At 42.6% G+C, this 21,369-nt stretch overlaps 1 protein-coding gene across 3 annotated transcripts in view; it reads right to left on the reverse strand.

The window, feature by feature from the left end:
* Positions 1-21,369, reverse strand: part of CNTN5 (contactin 5) — a 983,906-nt gene that overhangs the window by 488,210 nt on the left and 474,327 nt on the right. For all 3 annotated transcript variants that reach the window (XM_019530289.1, XM_019530290.1, XM_019530292.1), the window contains exon 4: positions 11,873-12,091. In XM_019530289.1, coding sequence (XP_019385834.1) covers positions 11,873-12,091 — 219 coding nt within the window. The remainder of the gene's footprint in view (positions 1-11,872; positions 12,092-21,369) is intronic.

The raw sequence follows: 21,369 nt of genomic DNA on the forward strand, positions 1-21,369 counted from the left end.
CTTATCTTGCTGGGATCCTATGACCCCAGCTGACTTCCTGCCCTTTGGGCAGGGGGCTGGACTCGATGATCTCCCGAGGTCCCTTCTAGCGCTGATGTCTGATGATGATGTCTATGATTGTTCAGGATTATGCATGGACGTGAAGGCTCCAGGTGGACAGGGAAGCAAGCACTGTAGTGCCATGAAGCAATGCTTGCTCCCTATGCCCAGGCTTCATAGCCACAGACAACCTTTTATTTTGAGCTATTATGCAGTCATCTATATAAACACTACTTGAAAATACATAAGTCAAGACAAAATTATTTTTTAAATAAAATTAAAATATGTTAGAGTAGATGTCTGAGTTTTAGCAAATAATTTGTTTTTATCGATCAGTTGTTAACATGATATCTTCTGAAAGACTTTATAAGTGAGGCCCTTTCACTTGACTGCTTTGGCACCATTCTCAGGGACGTTTGATGCCCCTGAAACCTCCCCCAGTTGGTTGAGGACGATAGGGTTGGTTGTTAGAGGGGTCATCCTTGTGTCTCATGGCCCAGGGGGCAGAATTTCTGGGGCTCCAGGGGAGGGCCATGCAGCATGAGGGTGGGCCCTCTGGAGGGACAGTGTATCCCAGTAAGTGGGTGGACCTTCTGATGCCAGGGTTCATGTGATGAGGCAAGGGACTCTGGAACCAACATGGTGGCCAACATGGCAGCCAACATAGTAGCGGGGGGAGCAGGTTTTGGGGTCTGATGACTGGGTCTTCTGATGTTATGGGTCATATGATGGGGGAGGGGATTCTGGTACCAACATGCGGGTGAGTGGGGTGTGGTTTGGTGTTGGGTGGGCAGGCCTTCTTGTATCTTGGATCATATGATAGGGTGAGACTTTGGGGTCCAAGACTGGATATCTCCCTTCCAAAACGAGCACTTCTGAGTCAAGGGGAGGGATTTCTAGTAGCAAAGGTCACGGGTTTGGGGCAGGACTTTTGGTTCCAAGGTGGTGGTTACAGGGCATGGGACCTGTCAAGGGATGCAGGCTTAACAGTGTGAGAAGAGGTGTACCCTTGTGGCCCTTGACTGCTCACAAAAGCTCGATAAGTGGCCAAAGTAACTGCCCACCCCTGGCATAAACACTGCACGGAAACAATACAAATTCTGATGTTTTCTAATTTTTGTGTGTTTGAATTTGGATCCTATAAAATATAAATTGTTCTTTGTGAAATTCAATTTTCCATTTTGTAAAAGAAAAGTATAACAAATTTTATAACATGCAGAAGTAACATCATATAGCTTTCTACATTAGTGCTCTGGCACAGTTTAACTATATTAGCATGTTTCAGGCTTTAACTGGGTTCGTGAGAGGAACTGAGCTACTAGGGCCATGTGCTCAGTCAGGAATGTAGTTGGAGGGACTCTAATTCATTTGTTTCTCATATTCTCAACCCCCAAAAGAAGTGGAGGGCTAGAGGGAAAGGGAGAGTCCTTTCCTGCCTGGTGCCCTGACATGGAGGAAGGGCATTGGGTACAATATTTTCACGGAGATGGAACCAAGCAAGGCCTTGCCTGCTTCACTCTTCTACTCTTTGGCAAAGACTGTATTCTCTCAAATACAGCTATTTCAGTTGCTGTCCCATATGGGAGGTATAGGATTGTCCCTTTTAGAGGCCAATTTCTAGCAGGTCTTTGAGAAAAGTTACAGGAATTTCTCCCTAACACAATATGCTAAGTAATCTAAAAGCAGGAATCACTACTTAGCTCCTCTTTAATGATTCTCGGCACGTAAAAGGAGGATCTTAAAAGCCTGTGCCTAAAATGAAGATGAACTTGATCCCACTGCCCTGGCTTTCAGTATTATTAATATTATTAATATTAACATCCACAGGCAAGTTGCTTCAATTTACACATACCAGCATTCTTTAACTAATACAATGCTTTAAGAAATAAGAGGTTATACTCAGTTGGAAAATAGTATTTGGTTTTACAAAGGGAACAAATAATTTTTGTACACATAAATCAGCTTTATTTGGTGCTCAGTATCACATTTACTTTGGCCCTTATCCTTTCACTGTTTCTTTTCATTCTACAATTGTTCTGCTCTCTTCTGTGTAGGGCTGGCCAGGCTTCACATGCAAACTGCTCTTTTCCCCTTCCTCCAGGCCTCAAACTTCCTCTTCCTTTTTCCCTTGCCCCTCAGCCCCTGGGGGTTTCTGGGAGTTGTATTCTAAATTAACAGTCAACTTTACATAGTACCCAAAACTGGACACAGTCCTCTAGCTGATGTCTTATAAGCACAAAGCAGAGTGGCATTATTACCCCATGTGTCTTGCATACAATGTTTCTGTTAATGCAACACAAAATTATATTGGCATATTCCCCCTGTGAAGGACTGCAAAATTAACATAATACAAGGGCAAAAATTCTGTCCTCACATTTTCATTTGTTTATATCTCCAAAACCACAACCATTTATCTTTTTAGCAATCTGACTATAGGCAGCCTAAGCTTTTAAAATACCAGTATTCTACCACTCCATACAAAAATAAAACAAAACAAAATAAAATACCCAAAACATCCACCTCCCCCAACCACACACACACAGATAGGCAGATCTAAACATCCTCTATGGCTTTATAAGGTCATTAAATTCATTGTACAAGTTCTCCCTATTTATTCCACCATCCATTCTCTCAATTAGGTTGGAGGGAACTGGCCTAGGCCAGTCTACAGTGAAGTGGGTTGGCAACTGGCTCAGAGGCCGATCCCAGTGAGCTGTAAATAATGGGATGGCTTCCATCTCCAGTGGTGTTCCCCAGGGATCAGTGCTTGGACCTGGCTCTTTAACATCTTTATCAATGACTTGGATGAGGGATTGAAAAGCACAATGATTAAGATTGTGGATGACACCAAGCCATTGGGAAATGTGGGCATGTCTGAGGGCAGGGTAAGGATTCAGAATGACCTCGACAGGCTGGTCTTATGGGCTCAACACAATCAGATAAGGTTCAATAGGGACAAGTGTTGGGTCCTCCATTTGGGTAGAAAGAACCCTCATAACTATATGATGAGTGGTGGTCCCCTGGCTGATACTGCATCTGAAAGCAACCTGGGGGTTACAATTGACCAGAGGATGAATATGAGCCATCAACGTGATGAAGTTGCCAGCAGGGTGAATAGAACTCTAGTCTGCATCACCTGATGCATTGCCAATAGATCCAGAGAGGTGGTTCTACCTCTTTATTCAGTGTTGGTGAGACCACAGCTGGAGTACTGTGTCCAGTTCTGGGCACTGCACTTTAAGGAGGATGTGAATAAGCTTGAAAGGGTAGAGAGAAGGGCCACCTGTATGATCAGTGGCCTGGAGGATAGACCCTTTGAGAAGAGACTCTGGGAACTGAGTTTGTTCAGTCAGAGTAAGAGAAGACTGAGAGGTGACTTGATAGCTGCCTACAAGTATGTCAGGGGCGAACACCAAAATCTAGGGGAGCAAGTCTTCAGAAAGGCAACCCTTGGGAGGAGAAGGTCCAATGGGCACAAGCTAGTTGTGGAAAAATTTAGGCTGGACATAAGGAAAAACTTCTTTTCTGTAAGGTATCTAGAATCTGGAACACACTCCCAGCAGAGGTGGTGCAGTCATCATCCCTGGAGGTGTTAAAGAGGAGGCTGGACAAGCACCTCACTGAGCTCGTTTGAGCTCCGTACCTCCTGCCCATGGCAGGGAACTGGGCATGATGATCTTACAGGTCCCTTCCAGTATTACTATTCTATGATTCTATCATTTGGATGCAAATCCAATCTCCAACTGTGCCTTTCTCTAAGAAGCCAATGATAGAACTATATTAGGAACAGTCTTAATTTACAGCAAATTTACTTATATTTACTGTGACACCCCCCAAAGTAGTGAAAGAAATAAATACATTTCACAGTATCTAGTTATAGTGCTACAGTGCTGAAAGAATTGTAATGTGAATGGTGCACGTTTGCTATACAGATTTCTTTTAATCATGACATTATACTTTGACAGCTTGTTGATATCAACAAGCTGAAGAATAATATGCTCTTAACTGCATGCTAAAGTTAAGTAATTTCACATAGACTAAGTTCAATAGTGATGAAAAGCATTGTTCTCTTACCCCTAGGTATCAAGATGCTGGTATGGAAGTGATTATGCAAATTAAATGGTATAAAGTTAGTATGGGAATAACTGAAGTAGGAGCAATGCCAAGCTTCTATGGGGAAATTTATGCAACCAGAAGTCACAGGAGAATTTGTATGCTTGGGTAGCTAATAAAAATATTTTGTCTTTTCTGCAGATGCACCTGATTCCTGAATGCCTACTGTACATTACACATTTGAATTACACAAGGCCTCTATTGTAATAACACAAAGCATCTAGTTCTCTGTTAAAGCATCTTCTCACTCATGTTTATAATTTGCAGCAGGTCCCTCATCATTACATAAAGCAAAGTGTATTGTATCAGCTCCTCATTTGAGTGGGCTCTAGCTAATTAAAGATAATGAAATACTATCACTTACCTCTTTTACTTATAACTGAAGGTTTGTGGAAACAAAATTAATATACTCTTCATTTTAAAATTCGATTACATACAAATATCTCTTGAAGGTAAAAACACAGTGGCCACCAGGCAGAGAAATTATTTGTAATTATTTGTTTTGTGAATATCAAGAATGAATACACACACACACACTTACACAAATCTAAGACTACCCTGAATTTAAAATGACCACACAATAATTAGATTACATAGTTACATTACATGAAATCTAATTACATATAATATGTAAAACAGTGGCTTTGGGGACGGGGGGGGGGGTCAATTGGGCCTTTTGCCCTTTGCCTCCTCCCCACCACTTCTTCCCCCTGCAGTATTCCTGCTCTACCCACCACCTGTACCCTCCACACCCAGCTCCCCACAGCCTCTGGCCCTCCCCCGCAATGCCCACAGTCTCTGCTCCTTCACCCCTCACTCCTCCCCTTAATGTCAAACTGCATTAGCTGTATTTCTTCCTAGGTCAGAAAGCATAGCACAGCAGTGGCAGTGGCCAGACAGGGGGTGGAGTTTGTCTGGGAATCCAGCCCAAGCTGAGCTATGTTGTGTCTGGCAGCTTTGGGGGGAGGAGGCAGAAGCTGCAGAGGGCAAATGGAGGGGAGGACAGGTTGCTGTTGTGGGTCTGACTCTGGCCCCAGCTTGGGCTCAGGGCCAGAGTCAGAGCTGCAGCAGCTTCCTGCCCCCCACTCTGCTTTGTACAGAGCCTTTTCCTCATGCTGATCAGGGGGAAAAAATCTTACCCTAGATTCAAGTAAATATGGGATCCTAAATAAAAGGGTTTTTATACATTACAGAAATCAGCCAAACTTAGGAACAAGGTGATACTGTAGAAATTTTCTAACAAGATCATAGATAATACTGTAGAAATCAACTACAAAGCAAGACTCAGAATTTCACGAACACAGCCTGATAAGACTCTGGAATGACTAAACCTTAGTCATCTTAAAGTCTGAAGCAATCAAGGATTAGTTAGCGTTTCAAAAACAAGCACGTAGCCAAAAACCAGTTTGAACCAATTAAGGGTCTCTCAAACTGACCTGATATCTTATTTTCTTTCACAGTGGAAAAGTCCCACCTGCGCGCGCATCTTGTCTGTAAACTATAAAATGTCTCTAACAGTTTTATTCGGGACTTCTGAGTTCGCTCAGGGTGCCCAGCATGCTGAATAAATTTTGAGACAGACAGCGACTCTGTGTCTTTGGGAATAGCTCCGCAAGGGGTCACAAACTCCTCAACAATACAACTGTGAACCAGGAGCCAGATCCACAAAAGGACTCAGGTGTTGCAATATTTATGCCTTTTATTTCACACAAAACCTAGAACCAAATGCTTATATATTCAATAGGGAGAGGTAGGAATCGCCAAAGAAATCTCCAAAGAATCTCCCATCAGAAATGCACTGGGAGTTCTCTAAATTAATTGGGAGTTCCATAAAATTAGGCATTAAAAATACTGAACACAGGGGTAAGGTGCCTGATAGGACTGTATGAAATTTTGATGGGTGTTTTGTTTTGAAGCTGTTTTGATATGTTGCAAACTCTGAGTGGCTCTGGCTCTCCCACCAACACCCACCACCAGGCTGAGCTCCATGAGGCTGGCACAGCCTCTTGGAGTGGAGCCCTGGTTCCAAGCACAGCCCTGGTGAGCTCAGCTTGGCAGCTGGAGGCTCTGCAGCCCCACAGAGCCGTGCCTGTTAGTGGGAGGTGGGGGGGAGCCACTGGCCAGGGCTGCACTTAGGGCCAGGGCTACACCTGGAGTGGCTCCAGATGGGCTCTCCCACTGCCTCCCACCACCAGGCTGAGCTCCGTGGGCCTGGTGGAGCCACTCAGAGCACAGCCCTGGCTCTCCCCACCTCCTGCCACCAGGCTGCACTCCGAGAGTCTTCGTCAGCTGCACAGAGCTGAATCTGGTGGCAGGAGGTAGGGGAGAGCCACTGGCCAGGGCTATGCTTGGAGCCAGGGCTGTGCTCTGAGTGGCTCCAGCACTGGCTTTCTGCCACCTCCTACTGCCAGGTTCAGCTCCATGGGGCTGCAGAGCTTCCAGCCACCAGGATGTGCTCACCAGGGCTGTGCTTCGAAACAGGGCTGTGTTCCAAGTCACTCCACCAGCCCCATGGAGCTCAGCTCGGTGGTGGGAAGCAGTGGTAGACCCAGTGGCTGAGCCACTCGGAGCACAGCCCCAGCAAGCACAGCTCCATGGATGGAGGCTCTGCAATCACACAGACCTGAACCTGGTGGCTAGAGGTGGCAGAGAGCCAGTGGCAGATCCACTCAGAGTGCAGCCATGGCTCTGAACACAGCCATGGCCAGGGGCTCTCCCCCCGCCTCACACCACCAGGCTCAGCTCCATGGGGCTGCAGAGCATCCTTCCATCAGGCTGTGCTCACCAGAGCTGAGCTCTGAGCAGCTCTGCCACTGGCTCTCCTGCCACCGAGCTGAGCTCCATGGGGTTGGAGGAGCCACTCAGAGTGCAGCCTGGTGGTGGGAGGTGGGGAGAGCCTGGGCAGCACTCTGAGCAGCTCCACCAGCCCTGCAGAGCTCAGCCTGCCCTCCCAGCACTGCCAGACTCCTTCCAGGGATGTGGGCCCCACATATGGACACGGGATGACAGGAGGCTGCTGCTACTATTTGGGGCCATCAGCACCAGCAGTCTTCTGGGTGCTGGGTGTGGACTAAGCCCAGCACTGGTCCCAGGTGGCAGTGGCAGCCTCCTGTCATCCCATGCACATTTCTGGGAGCCCGCACTCCTGGGAGGAGTCTGGCACAGCCCCACAGCTCTCCCAGGGGCACAGGCCTCCAGAACTGTGTGTAGGATGACAGGAGGGTGCTGATGCCAGCAAGTGACATGAGTTTTGCTTTCAACAATTTGAGGTGCAGTTTCCCAGAAACCTCTGCACCTATCTCCCTGAAACTTGGCAGGTTTCATGCCCTCAGAATTTCATCTCTGAAAAGTCATTCAAATTAGGCATGACATGACAAAGTTATAGGCATTTTCATGGTTCCCCATTATAACCTATGGACAAAAAATCAACATGTGTTGAAACAGCGAAACAGTCTCAACTAAACGAAATGGAACAGTGCTTCAAAATGAAATGAAAGAACAAAACAAAATAGCGTCCCTTTGAAACACTGAAACAGAAGTTGAAATGAAATGATGCTGTTTTGCACAGCCCTAGTGCCTGACTAAATGCTACACATAATGAATCTATATCCATTCAGGATATAGAGCATGGAGACCTCTTCCAAGAGTATGCACCTACCTGTGCAGAGCTTTTAAAGGAGTGGTGATGGTAGTGTTGGTGATGGCCACCTTTTATATAACAGACTACTGGTTAGAGCATTTTCCAGGGAATGAAAAATCTAGGCTTTGTGCACTTCCACATTTCTCATCTTCTGGAGGATGCCTCAACCATCAGGCTATACATTGTTCTAAATGAAAACACCCTGCACCTCTCGTTTTGAAGCTGTGCCACTGTGCGCCTGAGAATGCAAGAGTCTTGATCCAGAAGGACAACAGACAAAAGAGGGCTTCACTCTGTAACCAAGGGTTTGGGGTGCACAAGTTGAAGTTAGGAAGCAGCCTTCCTTCCTTCATTTTTCCTGCCTTTCTAATAACCCAGCTTCAACAACAGAGTTGCCCTAACCCCAACTACTCTATACTTTAGGGCAGCGTTTCACAACTGGTGCACTGTGGCACACTGGTGTGCTGTCAGACATGAACAGGTGTGCCATGGAATTTTGGGAAAGTTACTAATAAAGTCACTAATATATTAATAAATGAACACTCTGTTCATAATGCTCTTGTGGGGTATGGCTCCTGGCAGGGCATGGCTCCAGTCAGTGCTGCGTGCCACCCCCTCACTCCCCCACTGCTCTGCAGAGCCATGGGAGCACGGGGTGGTGGGTGGCAGCAGCAGCCATATTGTTTGTTGTGGGCAAGGGGAGGGAGCAGTGTGCCACAATATTTTTTATTTATGTAAGTGCACAGTGGGATGGAAAAGGTAGGGAAACATGGTTTTAGGGCACTTCCCTGGGACATAGGAGATGTAGGTCTGAATCCACTCTCCCAAGAAAGGTCTAACTTTCAAAGGGGAGCTTTCTAACTACTAGATTATTACGTAAAAGAAGGGTGGCCATGGCAATCCCATGGTGCAGATATGTAAGTGGCACTGGCAATCTGTATATGTGGCAAGTGGCAGATCAGGGAGGGGGCAAACAGCACAGTAGCTGATAAGGCAGGGAACAGAAAGCAGAGCAACAGATAGCTCGGGGGCACAGGGAAGGAAGCAGAGCAGCAGACTGGGCAGGAGAATGGGTTTGGAGTGACACTTGGAGGGGGGGCAGGGCTAATTTGTGATTTGCCTACCAAAAAAGATTGGTCCCCACTGATGTAAAACACAGGCAGTATCACTTATGGCTGTGGTTTTCAAAAAACATGGCTGAGACTGCGGCTTCTTGTGCCAAATTGCCAAAATGCTGTTTGCATGTATTAGACATATATGCCTCCTGGATTGTGAACTTCTGATGAAGGTTAGGCACAGCCTTACATGCATTTAGGGTTACAGCAATATTTATGCAGGAAACCAGTATCTAGCTGCTCAGACTGGGACACTTCTACATAAGTTATGAAGTTTAAGTCCATTTTGTGGTCCAAAATGTAGGCACCAAATTAATTTAGGCACTTAAAGGTTTTTGTTGCCACTGCAATGTGATTGATTTGGATTGCTTTTTTCAGGCTTACAGGTGGGTATCTTTACATGTGCTATGGGGTTGAGGGGTGGGCATTTTAATTAGAGCGGCTCCCAGGATCCAATCTAATTAAAATGCCCACAACATCTCATGTTTTCAGTGTCCCATACTTCAAAATGATGGTGGAGGCACTTTAACTAAAACTTGTTCAGTGAGCTTTAGTTAAAGTGTGCCTGATGCTATTTTGAAACACAGGGATGCTGATGTGGAGGCTGATGGAGTGTTCTGATTAGATGCCCACAAATTCTCTTCCTATCCCATTTATGCAGCCAGTTTAACAATCTGGATTTTGTTCCTAAATCTTTTGGTGTATCTGGGCCTAAATGACTTATAACTCAAATAGTTTGTCAATCGGACATGCTATGTACTATAACGCAAATACATATATATATTTGCAAATCAACTTCATTGACAGAGGATAGCAACATTATAGCACATTAATTACCCAATCAAAATCAGGATCCATAGCATACTAGGTTGTACAGAAATGCACATAAATGCAGGCAAAGTAAAGTATTAATGTCATGTTTCTGCTTGTTCCTGTGAACTTTGCAGGCATCCTCTTTCAAAACCCTATAGCATCCCAATAATACCATGATGTTGAAAATGGACAACACATAAAGGTCTTACACTCCTTCATGTCTGCATTAGGTGTTGCACAAACAAAACCATCGGAGTAGACCAAAATCACAATGATTGCTAAAGGAACCTAAGCATAGCTATCATTAAACTTCTTTGCATGAACCCCAGATTCTTGGGAGTCATTAGTGTCACTCAGGCTAGGGCCAGAAATTACACATAAACCGGCATAAGTGATCAGAAACTGGTTCAAATCTGTAACATGACAGAAGTTCAGTGCACATAAACCACTTCCATAATAACCAAAAATGGTTAAAGATATTGCCTGGATGGATATAGTATCAGACTTAATTATTAATTTACGTTAAATTCGTTTATTGAACATCTGCCCCAGACCTTTTTCAGATTCAAGTTAACTTATAGTCCCCCAGTATCCCAGGATTCTTTGCACCTCCCCCACAAACCCTCCCTTGCAGGGTGGGAGGAATATCTTTGGCTCAAGCTGTCTGCCCCAGCCAAGCAGGAAGGTGTGCTCTAGCACCTCTGGCTTCTGGTCTAGGCCACTGTAGGCATGTGTCTGCATTTTCAGAATCATGAATGAATGTCTGATCACTTCCTTATCAGTTCTATCTACACAGCTTAAAATAACCTGTGAAGGTTGACTCAATCAGCTTCAGTCTTTTCAACTATCTGTAGTTAGCCCCAAACATCAGATACTTTATAATTCCAATTTATTTAATTCATAAGGTCTCCCTTTTTTCACCTTCTAGCAATCAGCTGCTTCAATCCTAAATATGCATTCTTTGAGAGGCCAACACATTACAGCTAAAGTCAGTGCAGTGGGGTTCCTCAGTCCTCTATTTTGATTGTTCTCAAATCCTCCCTATACATGCATACAGATTAGGGGGTAATGAGCAGAGTTGGGTACACAGAAAGTGCTTGAGTCTTGTGAATTCACTTTTTATAAAGAATACTACACAGCACATTCAAGTGAAGAAAACAAAACACACTTCATTAAGGCCAGAATTCAACAGTTTGTATTATTCTATTTATCTGGATTCCTAGAAAGGAACTTTAGGCCCAATTTGGGAAGACTTTTAAGCACATAATGTAATATTTTGAATTACAAAACCACTTACGATTAGTTTGCAGCTCTTAAACACATGCTAAGATGTTTTGTTGAATAAAAGTGACTTTCCTGAACTAGAGAATAATTCTGATAAGAGTATTGTTACACTGTATTAATGGCATTAACTTGCTCTATTCTGGTTTTAATTGTTTTGGTCATTCTTTTTTCTTTGTCTTTCTTTCTTTTTTTTGCAAGGATGAGGAAATTTTGGAGGAAAATACATAATCGTTATAAACACAATTGTGTTTTTGTTGAGGCTCATCCTTAAAAATGTGATCTGAAAAAGAGAAATATTTACCACTGAGAATTTCTGCATCTCAAAATAATGACACAACCTTATGCTGTGTGTGCGCGTGTGCGTGCGTGTGTGAATATAATTGATTTGTGGAAAAACTATCTGGATAAAAAGTGTTATGTAACATTAATCCACACAGCTATCATGTGGAAGTAACTTCAAAATATATCAGAACAATTGAAAAATATAGTAGAAAAGATGAATTGAAATGTCCCTACATTGCCTTTCAAATATACAGCATTAGTCTGAGTAGATCAAATTGGATTGTAGTGCAATTTCAATCCACTCTGGCTTCCCACACTTAGGTTGTAAAGACTGTAATGAAATAAATAAATAAATAGATACATTTAGGGAATTGCAGGAGAGAATGTTTACAATGCTGGCTTTCAGGTTAATCTGGGCAAACTAAAAGGAAAGAATTTCTTTCTTACTGCAGTTGTTTCCTAAAATCCAGCTGTGCCAAAGAGAGATACTGAAACAAATGAATAAAATTTTATTGGTTTGAAAAATATCGGTGCCCATGAAAAATGCATATTCCCTTCACAGTTTGAAAGGGAAAACCAGACTTACCATCATGTCTAAAGGCCTCTGAGAAGTGATAGAGGTTTGTTGGTGGGTGGTACTGTTGTGCTGCTCCTCTCCAGCTTGGTGAAGATATGCTTCCTAATGAAGGGCTGCTTGACCGTGGTCGGCTCTTAGAACTAAATGAGGCTGAAGATGAACCACCAGCTCTAATTCTTAGGATAGCAGCATATGAAGTAGGGAGGCCTGGAACGGCTTCTGAATAGTCTGTAAAAGAAGCATTGAAGTCTGAGTAGAAGCTAAGTAAAAAAAAAAAAAGAAGAAAAAAAAAAAAAGAAGCATCAAAAAGCAACTTCCCCCCCCATATAATGTTTTAACCATGCAGTGCAAATCTAGGAGGAAAAAAGAGAATATCACTAACATCTAAATAACAGGAAACATAGCAAGCAAACAAGAAACACAAGCAAAAATCTTGGCTCATGCAGAGTTTTGACCTGAAAAGGGACAAGTGCCAAAGACTCCAGCAAGTTCACAGAGAACTTGTTGTTGCTATTGATTTTACTTGGAAGATGATCATATAATATACAGATGGGCGACAATATAAAACTATAAAATAGGAAATTCCACCTACAAGGGTGTGAGACAGCAGACGTTTTTTGAGGTGTTTATTAAATAGCTAACTGTGATGTCCTTCTCAGTTCAGTCATCAGGTCTAGACTCTGTGACCTACTCATCTATTTCATTAATGGGAGTCAAATAACCATCCCAGGATGCCAAGACACTATATTTCATTTTCATTTATCTGTCCGCTAAATGCTCACTTCTCACATAAAGCCCAGAAACACCGACCCAGGTGAAAGGCCTTCCTCACTGTAGATTACTTTACAAATTAAGGACTTTGTTACATGCTACACTGAGCTGCACAAATGTTGCTCAGTGTTATTGCTAGTTCGAGTGTAAAGCAGTCACAGTTCAGGCCAGTAGGAGCCTGGTAGACCGAAAGGTAAGAATCCCATTCCAGGCTCCCCCACTCCTCTTCAGGGTCCTGTCCTCTCCACCTCCCACCCCAAGCCCCTTTGCCCTGATTACTTGTGGCTGTGTATATACAAGCAATTCTGTCTATCCCAGAGGAGCAGGCAGGGAAGGCTTAACCTGCTTGCCCAGCACTGCCACTGCTTCAGGTTTTCTGCTCTTCTATGAGCTGAGCCCTGCCCAGAAAGCAGCAGCAGGACAGGCTACTTAACCCTACCCTGCCTACTTCCCCAGAACACATAGTGGAAGTGGGGGTCAGGGGGCAGTGAAACGAGTCTTGGGTGCTGGGGAGGGTGTGGGGGAGGGCAATGGGCCTGATCCTGGGGAGGGGGCAGTGGGTAGTGTGTTTACACCCAGAGTGGCTACACCTTAGTATAAACACACTACCCACTTCCTCTTTCTCAAGGGCCTGGATCAGGCCCACTGTTCTCCCCGCAGCCTCCACAGCACCACAGACCCTGCTCACTGCCACCCTAAGCCTAGAGCTGCCACACCTTAGCGTAACACGAGGTGGGTAACCCAGATCAGAAATAATCTTGCCCTGGAATAGTGTAACTTTGAGCTGCATAATGAATGTTTAAAACCAGTTTCAGTTGTTAATATGTGGACAATGCAGGGGTGAAGAACTTTAGAAGCCACTCAAAATTACCATATAACAATACCCTGAGTGATTTAGTTCAGAAGAACCAAGCATGCATGCCTCAGGTTACTTCTTTGGTCACTATCAATGCCTCTTTTTATCTGTTTCTTGTACAATGACAAATACAACAGAAATAAATAAATTAATTAAAAATGCTAATATAAAAATATACTTAGAAACTCATTCTGCAGCAGATAGCACTCCCACTGAAATCAATAGCTTTCCAAACACTGCAAATGGAGCACCGAAGTCTTGGATAATTGAGAAGCCCCTAGATCACTTTAAAATAAACCCTGTGATTTATTTTATTCATCATCCCTCAATGATGTAATGACTTCTTCAGTTGGATAAGAGGAGCTTTTAGCATCAAAAGGCCATTATTATGGTAGCTTTATGCTAGTATGTATTTAAAACAGGAACCCAGGTCTTGTGGCACCAAGAATGAAAAAATGAAAAGCTTAGACTGTCTGCTACAAAAACAAATAAATAAATAAATGAAATGGTTAGGGGGAGGTAAATGACTAAAAATCTCTAAAGTTGTCATTATCGACTGTGAAGCTTTTTGATCTCTCTTTGGAGAGAGAGCTTATGCATGACTTATCATAATTGTTGTATTAGAACCATAAGATTAGAAGAGAAGTTGAGGCTCATCTAGTCCAGGGGTAATCAAAGTACAGTTTACAGAGCTGTGTCATCTAGTTTGTGGGCTCCCCATGGCTCCTTCTGCTAAGTTTCTGGCCCTGTGCAGAGCTCCACAAGCCAGATGACACAGCTCTACACACTAGACTAGACCCACACATGGACTAGGCACATGGCCTGAACCAATGCAATGGCTGCATGTGTCAGTTCTGGCCTGTGAATGAACCCCAGAGTGGCCCCATGCCCACAGACTGAAGCTCTAGCCCACAGACCGGCCCCATGCCATTCATCGAGCCCAGGTATGCATTTTATTTCATATTTATACAGCTTCTGACAAGGAACTCTGATATTCTTTTTGAATTCCAATGCATGGTACCCATGATAAGATGTTGAAAGATCCAGTCTATCTACCTTTGCTTTAGAAGTTAAGGATTGGAAAAAGCAGATCAATTGTATCTGAAAATACCCATCTTACTAGTAAACAGCTTAAATAGATTATGTGGAGAAAGTGTCTTGCTTAAAATTGGGATTTAAATGCAAGTTTTGACATGCAAGGGTCTAAGGCAGTATAAAGCACACATCAGGAGAATTCAGTCTTGAGGTAGTTTTTCATTTTGGTCTCTCAAACTATCTATTTCTTAACATAATCATTACCTTGATTTATAGCATTATCTTTCCTGACTTATAAAGTGGGAAAAAATAGAAATACTCCATGCTACGTTGTTAAAAATTAAGATGAAATATGAGAATAATGCATATACAATTTTTTTAACATTGCCACTGGAATACTAATAGAAACATAATGTTGTTTTCTTTACAACAGAAGATCTTTCATTGCTTCCTGATAAAACCATAACATATTTTAACAAGATCTGCACTATCCCAAAAGGTATAGAGATATGGAGCAATTTAACATCTACCTGGAACTGGAGACTAAACAAATGCTATCTTGAAATACATCTTTTTTGTAATGTCTACTGTCATTAATTCTTTTGAAATTAAAGCAACAGTGTCAGGTTCCCAAGATTATGGAATAGTAACATTCATTTCGCAGTTAAGGTTGAAACTAACTGCCCTTTTTAGGACAAGTTTTTAAAACCTCTTAAGTTTCTCCAATAGAAATCAATCTCCCTGAAGTTTCATATGCTACAGATCTTCACAAGGAAATTTGAAAAAGGGGGTTGCTTTTTGGGAAAATTCTGTCCCACCACTATCAATGGAAGTATTCTGGTTTACTTTTCTTTCTGGCTTATTGTATCCCCTGAAATAGATCGACCTCGAAAACAGAAGGCATATTAGCTATGTACTTTGATTACAATGGACTAGGACAAATGGTTGTGTGAGAAATTTCAAATTTCAAATTTGAAATGAAGTAATTGGAGAAACCTGCATAAACACAATTGGTAGAAAAATAAGATCCATTTTTTCACCTGGTGCTCCATCCCCTTGAAACTCTTTCCCAGTGGGGCTGGTATAAATACAATATTGTCCTCTTAGAAAAATGAAGCACAGCAGTCAGCTCTCACAGAAAAAGGGATGAAGGATGCTATAAGTCATGGTCATCCATAAGCTTCATGGATAGAGAACTTTGTTATAACATAAGAAATGGGGTCCCAACCACTTGAGAATACATAGGACATGACTCTAAAGTCATGAATATTACAGTTCTGATCAGGCAGATGCCTTTTAGCGCAGGTTCCTCATTGAATGAATGGGAGGAACCATCTGATTCTAAAACCAATTGTGCTTGCAGGGGTGCTCTAGCTCTCACTGGGAAAGTAGGAAAACAATATATCTACACAGACGGTGCACCTACATGAGCTTTTTAGTGTACAGTAGACTAATGAGCCATGTAGTAAATGTCTTGGCATCTACCCACATGCACCCCAATTAGGCCAGAGTAAACAAATTTACTCTGCAGCAGGATAATACTTATAAATATAGTGGAATAAAAAATCATCTCAGCAGTGCATGTGTAGATGCTGCCCTGGCTGGCTGCAGCATGAAGGTACCTCAGTGCAGGGGCTGCCTGCCAGCTAGCCCCATGCTGAAGTGCCCTCATGCCCCAGCACAGTGAGCCAGGGAGAGTAGCTGGGACCCCCTGGGTCCCCTGCCTGCCAGGGCTGCTTCAATGTGGCTCAACATACTGCAGTCCCACTCACATGTTCAAACAGCAATAAACTCCAGAGTTTATTGCCTTGCAATATTTGCACATGTAGATGCTCCCAGACATAGTAGAATGCCTCCTTGTGCCTATTTGCATTAACATGGAAAAGTAAAGGCTAAGCAAAGGATGCCTTAATATGGAAGTAGAATTTAGGTCTAGTCCTTTAGTATAGAAATAGAACTCACTCCTGGTCAGAGCTCCCTAGAAATAAAAACCCTGAAGTTGATCATCTTTGTCCTTAACGTGCAGTTACAGAGAAAGAACTGACAAGGGCTGTATAGCAGCAGTTCTCATGGACCATGTCATGTGGATCACAATTATGTTATGCTCCTGTTCTAATTATTTTAGAACGGTCAACCTAGCAAAGTGGCTTTAAAAAAAGAGAGGCTATGGACATGCTTTTAGAGTAAAAGCTCAGATTTTCATTTGTCCATGCATTGTCTTTTTTCTAACTAAAAATGTCTTAAATCCATACAGTGTTACATGATTAAAAGTGAATGAACAAAACACATCCATTTACATTTGCCAAGTAAAAAAATAGGAAGCATGTGGCATGTTTCCCTAGTGGAATACAACCCAAATAAAACACATTGAATATTCTGAACTGTTTTAAAATTACTGCATTTCTGACTGAACCCCACTGAGATCAACAACTGCCAGATACAATGACTAGAAGACAAAAAATGCTTCTGATCAGGTTTTGTTGAGAAAAATGTGGGTCTATCAGAGGTACAGCCATCACAACATGGCTTGCATTAATGCATCTTAATTAGCTATCTAAAAAATCAAAGGAGATATTTGATAGCATCCAGAGCTAAACTATGGCTATTCCTATCAGAGGAATTGGACTGAAAAGACTAAAGACCTCTTTAGCTGTGTAGTCCATTTTCCATGTGAATAGAACATTTTTTTTACAGTGTATTCCCCAGTTCTCTGCCCATTCTAGTTTTAAAAGACTCAAATGATGTTTCCCCCACTTCCCTTGGTAGACTACTGAACAGTCTATCAAATCTCAAGGCTGGGAAGTTTTACCTGATGGTCACAATCATTCTTTATTGTATGGCTAATCAACTTTCTTACTTCCTATATTAAGTTCCTAACTTCCATGTTACATGCTAAGTGTAAAATTTCTGAACCTAAATATCAGAAGTCAGATGGCTAAAATCAAGGTTTAGCTACCTAATAAATGATCATAACTGGAGATAATAAGCACCCAAAACTCTCACTAACTACTGCTAGAATTGTGAATATTCAGGCTCTTTGAAAATCAGAACCTGAATCAAAACTTGTTGGTACAGGCACAGCTGACATCTCCAAGTGAAATGCAACTTTTTCCTGACTTCTACAGCATGTTTACATCCCTCTGAAATGCTAGAATTTAAAGCAATATTGCCATGGTACAATGTAGGAAGCTACTCTGCAAAATTGACTTCAACAACCCTGAACTACAAAGTAGTTTTGACAATTTATTTTTATTGAAACTGTATTTCTACACAGCTTGCTAAAGTGAACTTGTCCTGTATGGCCTCATCAGTTTAGGAATGTTTTTCTATCTTAATACCTCACCTTAAAAGGAAACCCCTTCCCCCTCTACCCCCAAAATATTCACACACCTCTAAAACAATTAAGAATTGTATAATGCAATTACATGGGAAATGCCAAGCACTGGGGCAAGTCTAGCATTTAAAGAACAAAACCAAAAAAAATGAGGTCTACTGGCACAGATCTAAAGAACTATGGGGTGGGGGAAGAGGCGTGAAAGGTTTTGTGTCTGTGACAATGCGCAAACAAGAAATTCACATTATGCCATGGAGATGAGAACTCTATTAATGGCCATACATAGCAATCTGGTTTTTCATCTTTCATAGTGTAATTGCTCTCTTTGGTGAGGATAAATGTTAACTGTACAATTTTATGCTTAATTGCAGTGGCTTTATTGGCCTCCTGAGGATTATGTCCATCTATATCTATACATCTGTATCTATCTATATTTTTATATACAAGTATCTATATATATCTATATCTATGAATATCTGACTGAAGCCTTTCATGTAAAGAATGTTTAGAAATGGTTAAATTTTACTTAATTTTTTCTTCCTTGTTTACCTAAAGCCTGTAAGTCTGTCCTTTTTGTTGCCAACAGAGAGCAGAATTCTGGTCTTCCCTGAAAGCAAAACCCATTTTCAAATCAAAAACATTTCCCTCCAGAGATTCATACTGCTCAACTGGCCAGTTGTGGTGGCTTAATTACAAAGTATTCTTCACCAGTCCTTTTAAAAACCAAACCAAACCAAACCAAACCAAACCAATGTTTCTCTGATATGGCTTTTATTACACTGCTGACGTGTGAGACCAGGTTTCAGAGGGTTTGACTGGGATGTAGGTGGCTGGCCCACTGGATAGGGCCTTGTGGAGCAACTATGTAAGCAGTGTGGGGACAGAAGTTACCAGAGCATCAGGTTGGGGTCTGGGTCGGTGGAGTGTGGGACCAAGTTTCAGGGAAGCTGAGACTGGAGGTCCAAGAGGCATAGTCTGAGATGTAAGCTGAGGACTGGAGCCAGGGGTCAAAGAATAGTGCCAAGTTCCAGGGAGATTTCCAGATCAAGGTTCAGGAAGCCAAGCTGAAGCAGGATGCTAGGCAAACCATGGAAAGCAAAGGCGGTGCTGAGTTTTAGGAGAAATCCAAGAACAGAATCAGGAAAAGCCAAAGCTGGGTCAGAAGTCAGGAGAATGATGAATGTGAGGCTTGCTGGAACAAACAGAGACTACATCAAGACATGTCTGCAGCCTGAGAGTGCATGCATTTGTAACAGGAGTGAGTGATGTTTCATCACCATATCTTTTATTAGATCAATTAAACAGTTGTAAAAATTGTTCTTTGCAAGCTTTTGGGTACAAAAACACCCTGCTTCAGGCAGAGACAGAGTTAGAGCTCCAAAAGCTGCTTTAATTAAAGGACCACAGAGTCTCATGAATCAGTATCCCTGTGCTTCAAAACAGCAGCAGGGGTGCTTGAACTAAAGCTCTTCTGGCAAGCCTTAGTTCAAGCACCCTTTCTGCCATTTTGAAGCATGGGAACAATACACAAGATGTGGGAGCTGCAGGCTGCAGGAATGTGGTAATTACCACACACCAACAGATATGATTAATCGAGTCTGTTCTGATGCATTGAAATTACAGCACATTGGAGCAGCATCTCTGCCCATATACAGGCACACAGAGGTACAAAACTTAATGCGCAGTAGCAAAAGTAAGTGCATTAATGAATATGTAGATGTGCCCACTGATAAACTCAAATTCATTAATGGTTTGTGTTTGACAGTTTACTTTTCTGGGAGTAATTGGGGTTATTTATCTCAAAACCAACTGAAAAAAACACTCTCTCTAGGTTAACAATTCCAGTGATTCACCACCCTCCTAATGAGAAAGTTTTTCTTAATATCTAACCTAAACTTCCCTTGTTGCACCTTGAGACTGTTGCTCCTTGTTCTGTCATCTGCCACCACTGAGAACAATCCAGCTCCATCCTCTTTGGAACCAGCCTTCAGGTTCTTGAAGGTTGTTATCAAATCCCTCCTCATTCTTCTCTGCTGCAAACTAAAATAAGCCCCCAGCCTCTCCTCAGCAGTCATATGCCTAACCATTTTTGTTGCACTCCACTGGACTCTCTCCAATTTGTCTACATCCTTTCTGTAGTGGAGGACCCCAAACTGGACACAGTACTCCAGGTGCAGAATCGAGGGGAAGAATCCCTTCCCGCAATCTGCTGACAACGCTCCTATTAATGCAGCCCGGTATGCTGTTTGCCTTCTTGGCAGCAATAGCAATAGCTTATTGTCCGCTGTAACTCCCAGTTCCTTTTCTGCAGAGTTGCTGCTTAGCTATTTGGTCCCAAGCCTATACCAGTAGTGGGGTATTTCTACCCAAAGTGCTGGACTTTGCACTTGCCCTTGTTGAACTTCATTAAATTTCTTTTGGCCCAATCCTCCAATTTGTCTAGGTCACTCTGAATCCTCAGCCTTACCCTCCAGCACGTCTACTAGCTCCAGATTTGTGCCACTGCTATTTGTTCCCACACATACCACTGCATGGCTGCTCTGGTGCATGGCAAAGTGACCCAGGTGAGGCAGGGGAGGCTGGAGCCAGCATCTGTACTGGCCTCAGTAGCCTTATCTAGTCCTGGGGGCCTCCCAGGGCAGCAGCAGTACCAAGCCAGCCACTTGGAGGCTGGCCAGCAGCCAGGATGTGGCTTTGGCCAGCCCGCTTCTTTTCTGGAGGCACACTCTGCACTGTGCTTTTTTCAGCAGCATTTTTTTTCACACAGGATCTCTGGTGTCAAAAACTGTTGCCTAACTACTGCTTTGAGCCACCACAAAACATAAGTACATACTCATCTGGTTGCACCCCATGAGTCAAGAGAGTAGGTCAGAATCCGGAGTTTAAAGGTCTGGAGATTAAGTGGGAGTTTTTTCCTTCATAGGACATTTAAAGGACAGGAAGAACATTTGAAGTAGAGGAGTTCCACACCAGCTCGATCTCATTCCGATTGCCAGGAAAGTCCTCATCTCTTCTGGGCTACAGCAAGTCCAGAAAGGATAGAATTGTCAAAGAATTGTTCTGCAAAGCTTTCACATGTTTCTACTGAGCACTGAAAACTGTAATTACATATATTAAGGCCTCTTGCCATCTTGCAACAAAATTTAATTCATCTTAAATAAATTTTAAAATGAATTAAATTGTGCTCCAAACTCCCACAATAATTTCTTAATGTCTTCATTATGATTTCCATCAGCTAAGTAAGTATGGAATCTTTTCCAGTAACAGTGTTAATAAATTAATTTTAACAGACTGTTGATATCAATTTATTTCTTTCCTCCCCTCAATATTATTTGCTCGGCTATAAGACAAGGGATTTTTTTGTCAATCAGCATGGGGGGAGAAGCCCCATATCTTATATTTTCATACAAGTAAACCTCGTTTATAGTTTCATAGTCTCTAGGGTCGGAAGGGACCTGAGCAGATCATCTAGTCCGAACCCCTGCCATGGCAGGAAAGAGTACTGGGGTC

This window comes from Crocodylus porosus, unplaced genomic scaffold (assembly GCF_001723895.1).
Source record: "Crocodylus porosus isolate Cpor-Errol unplaced genomic scaffold, CroPor_comp1, whole genome shotgun sequence".
Classification (NCBI taxonomy): Eukaryota; Metazoa; Chordata; order Crocodylia; family Crocodylidae; genus Crocodylus; species Crocodylus porosus.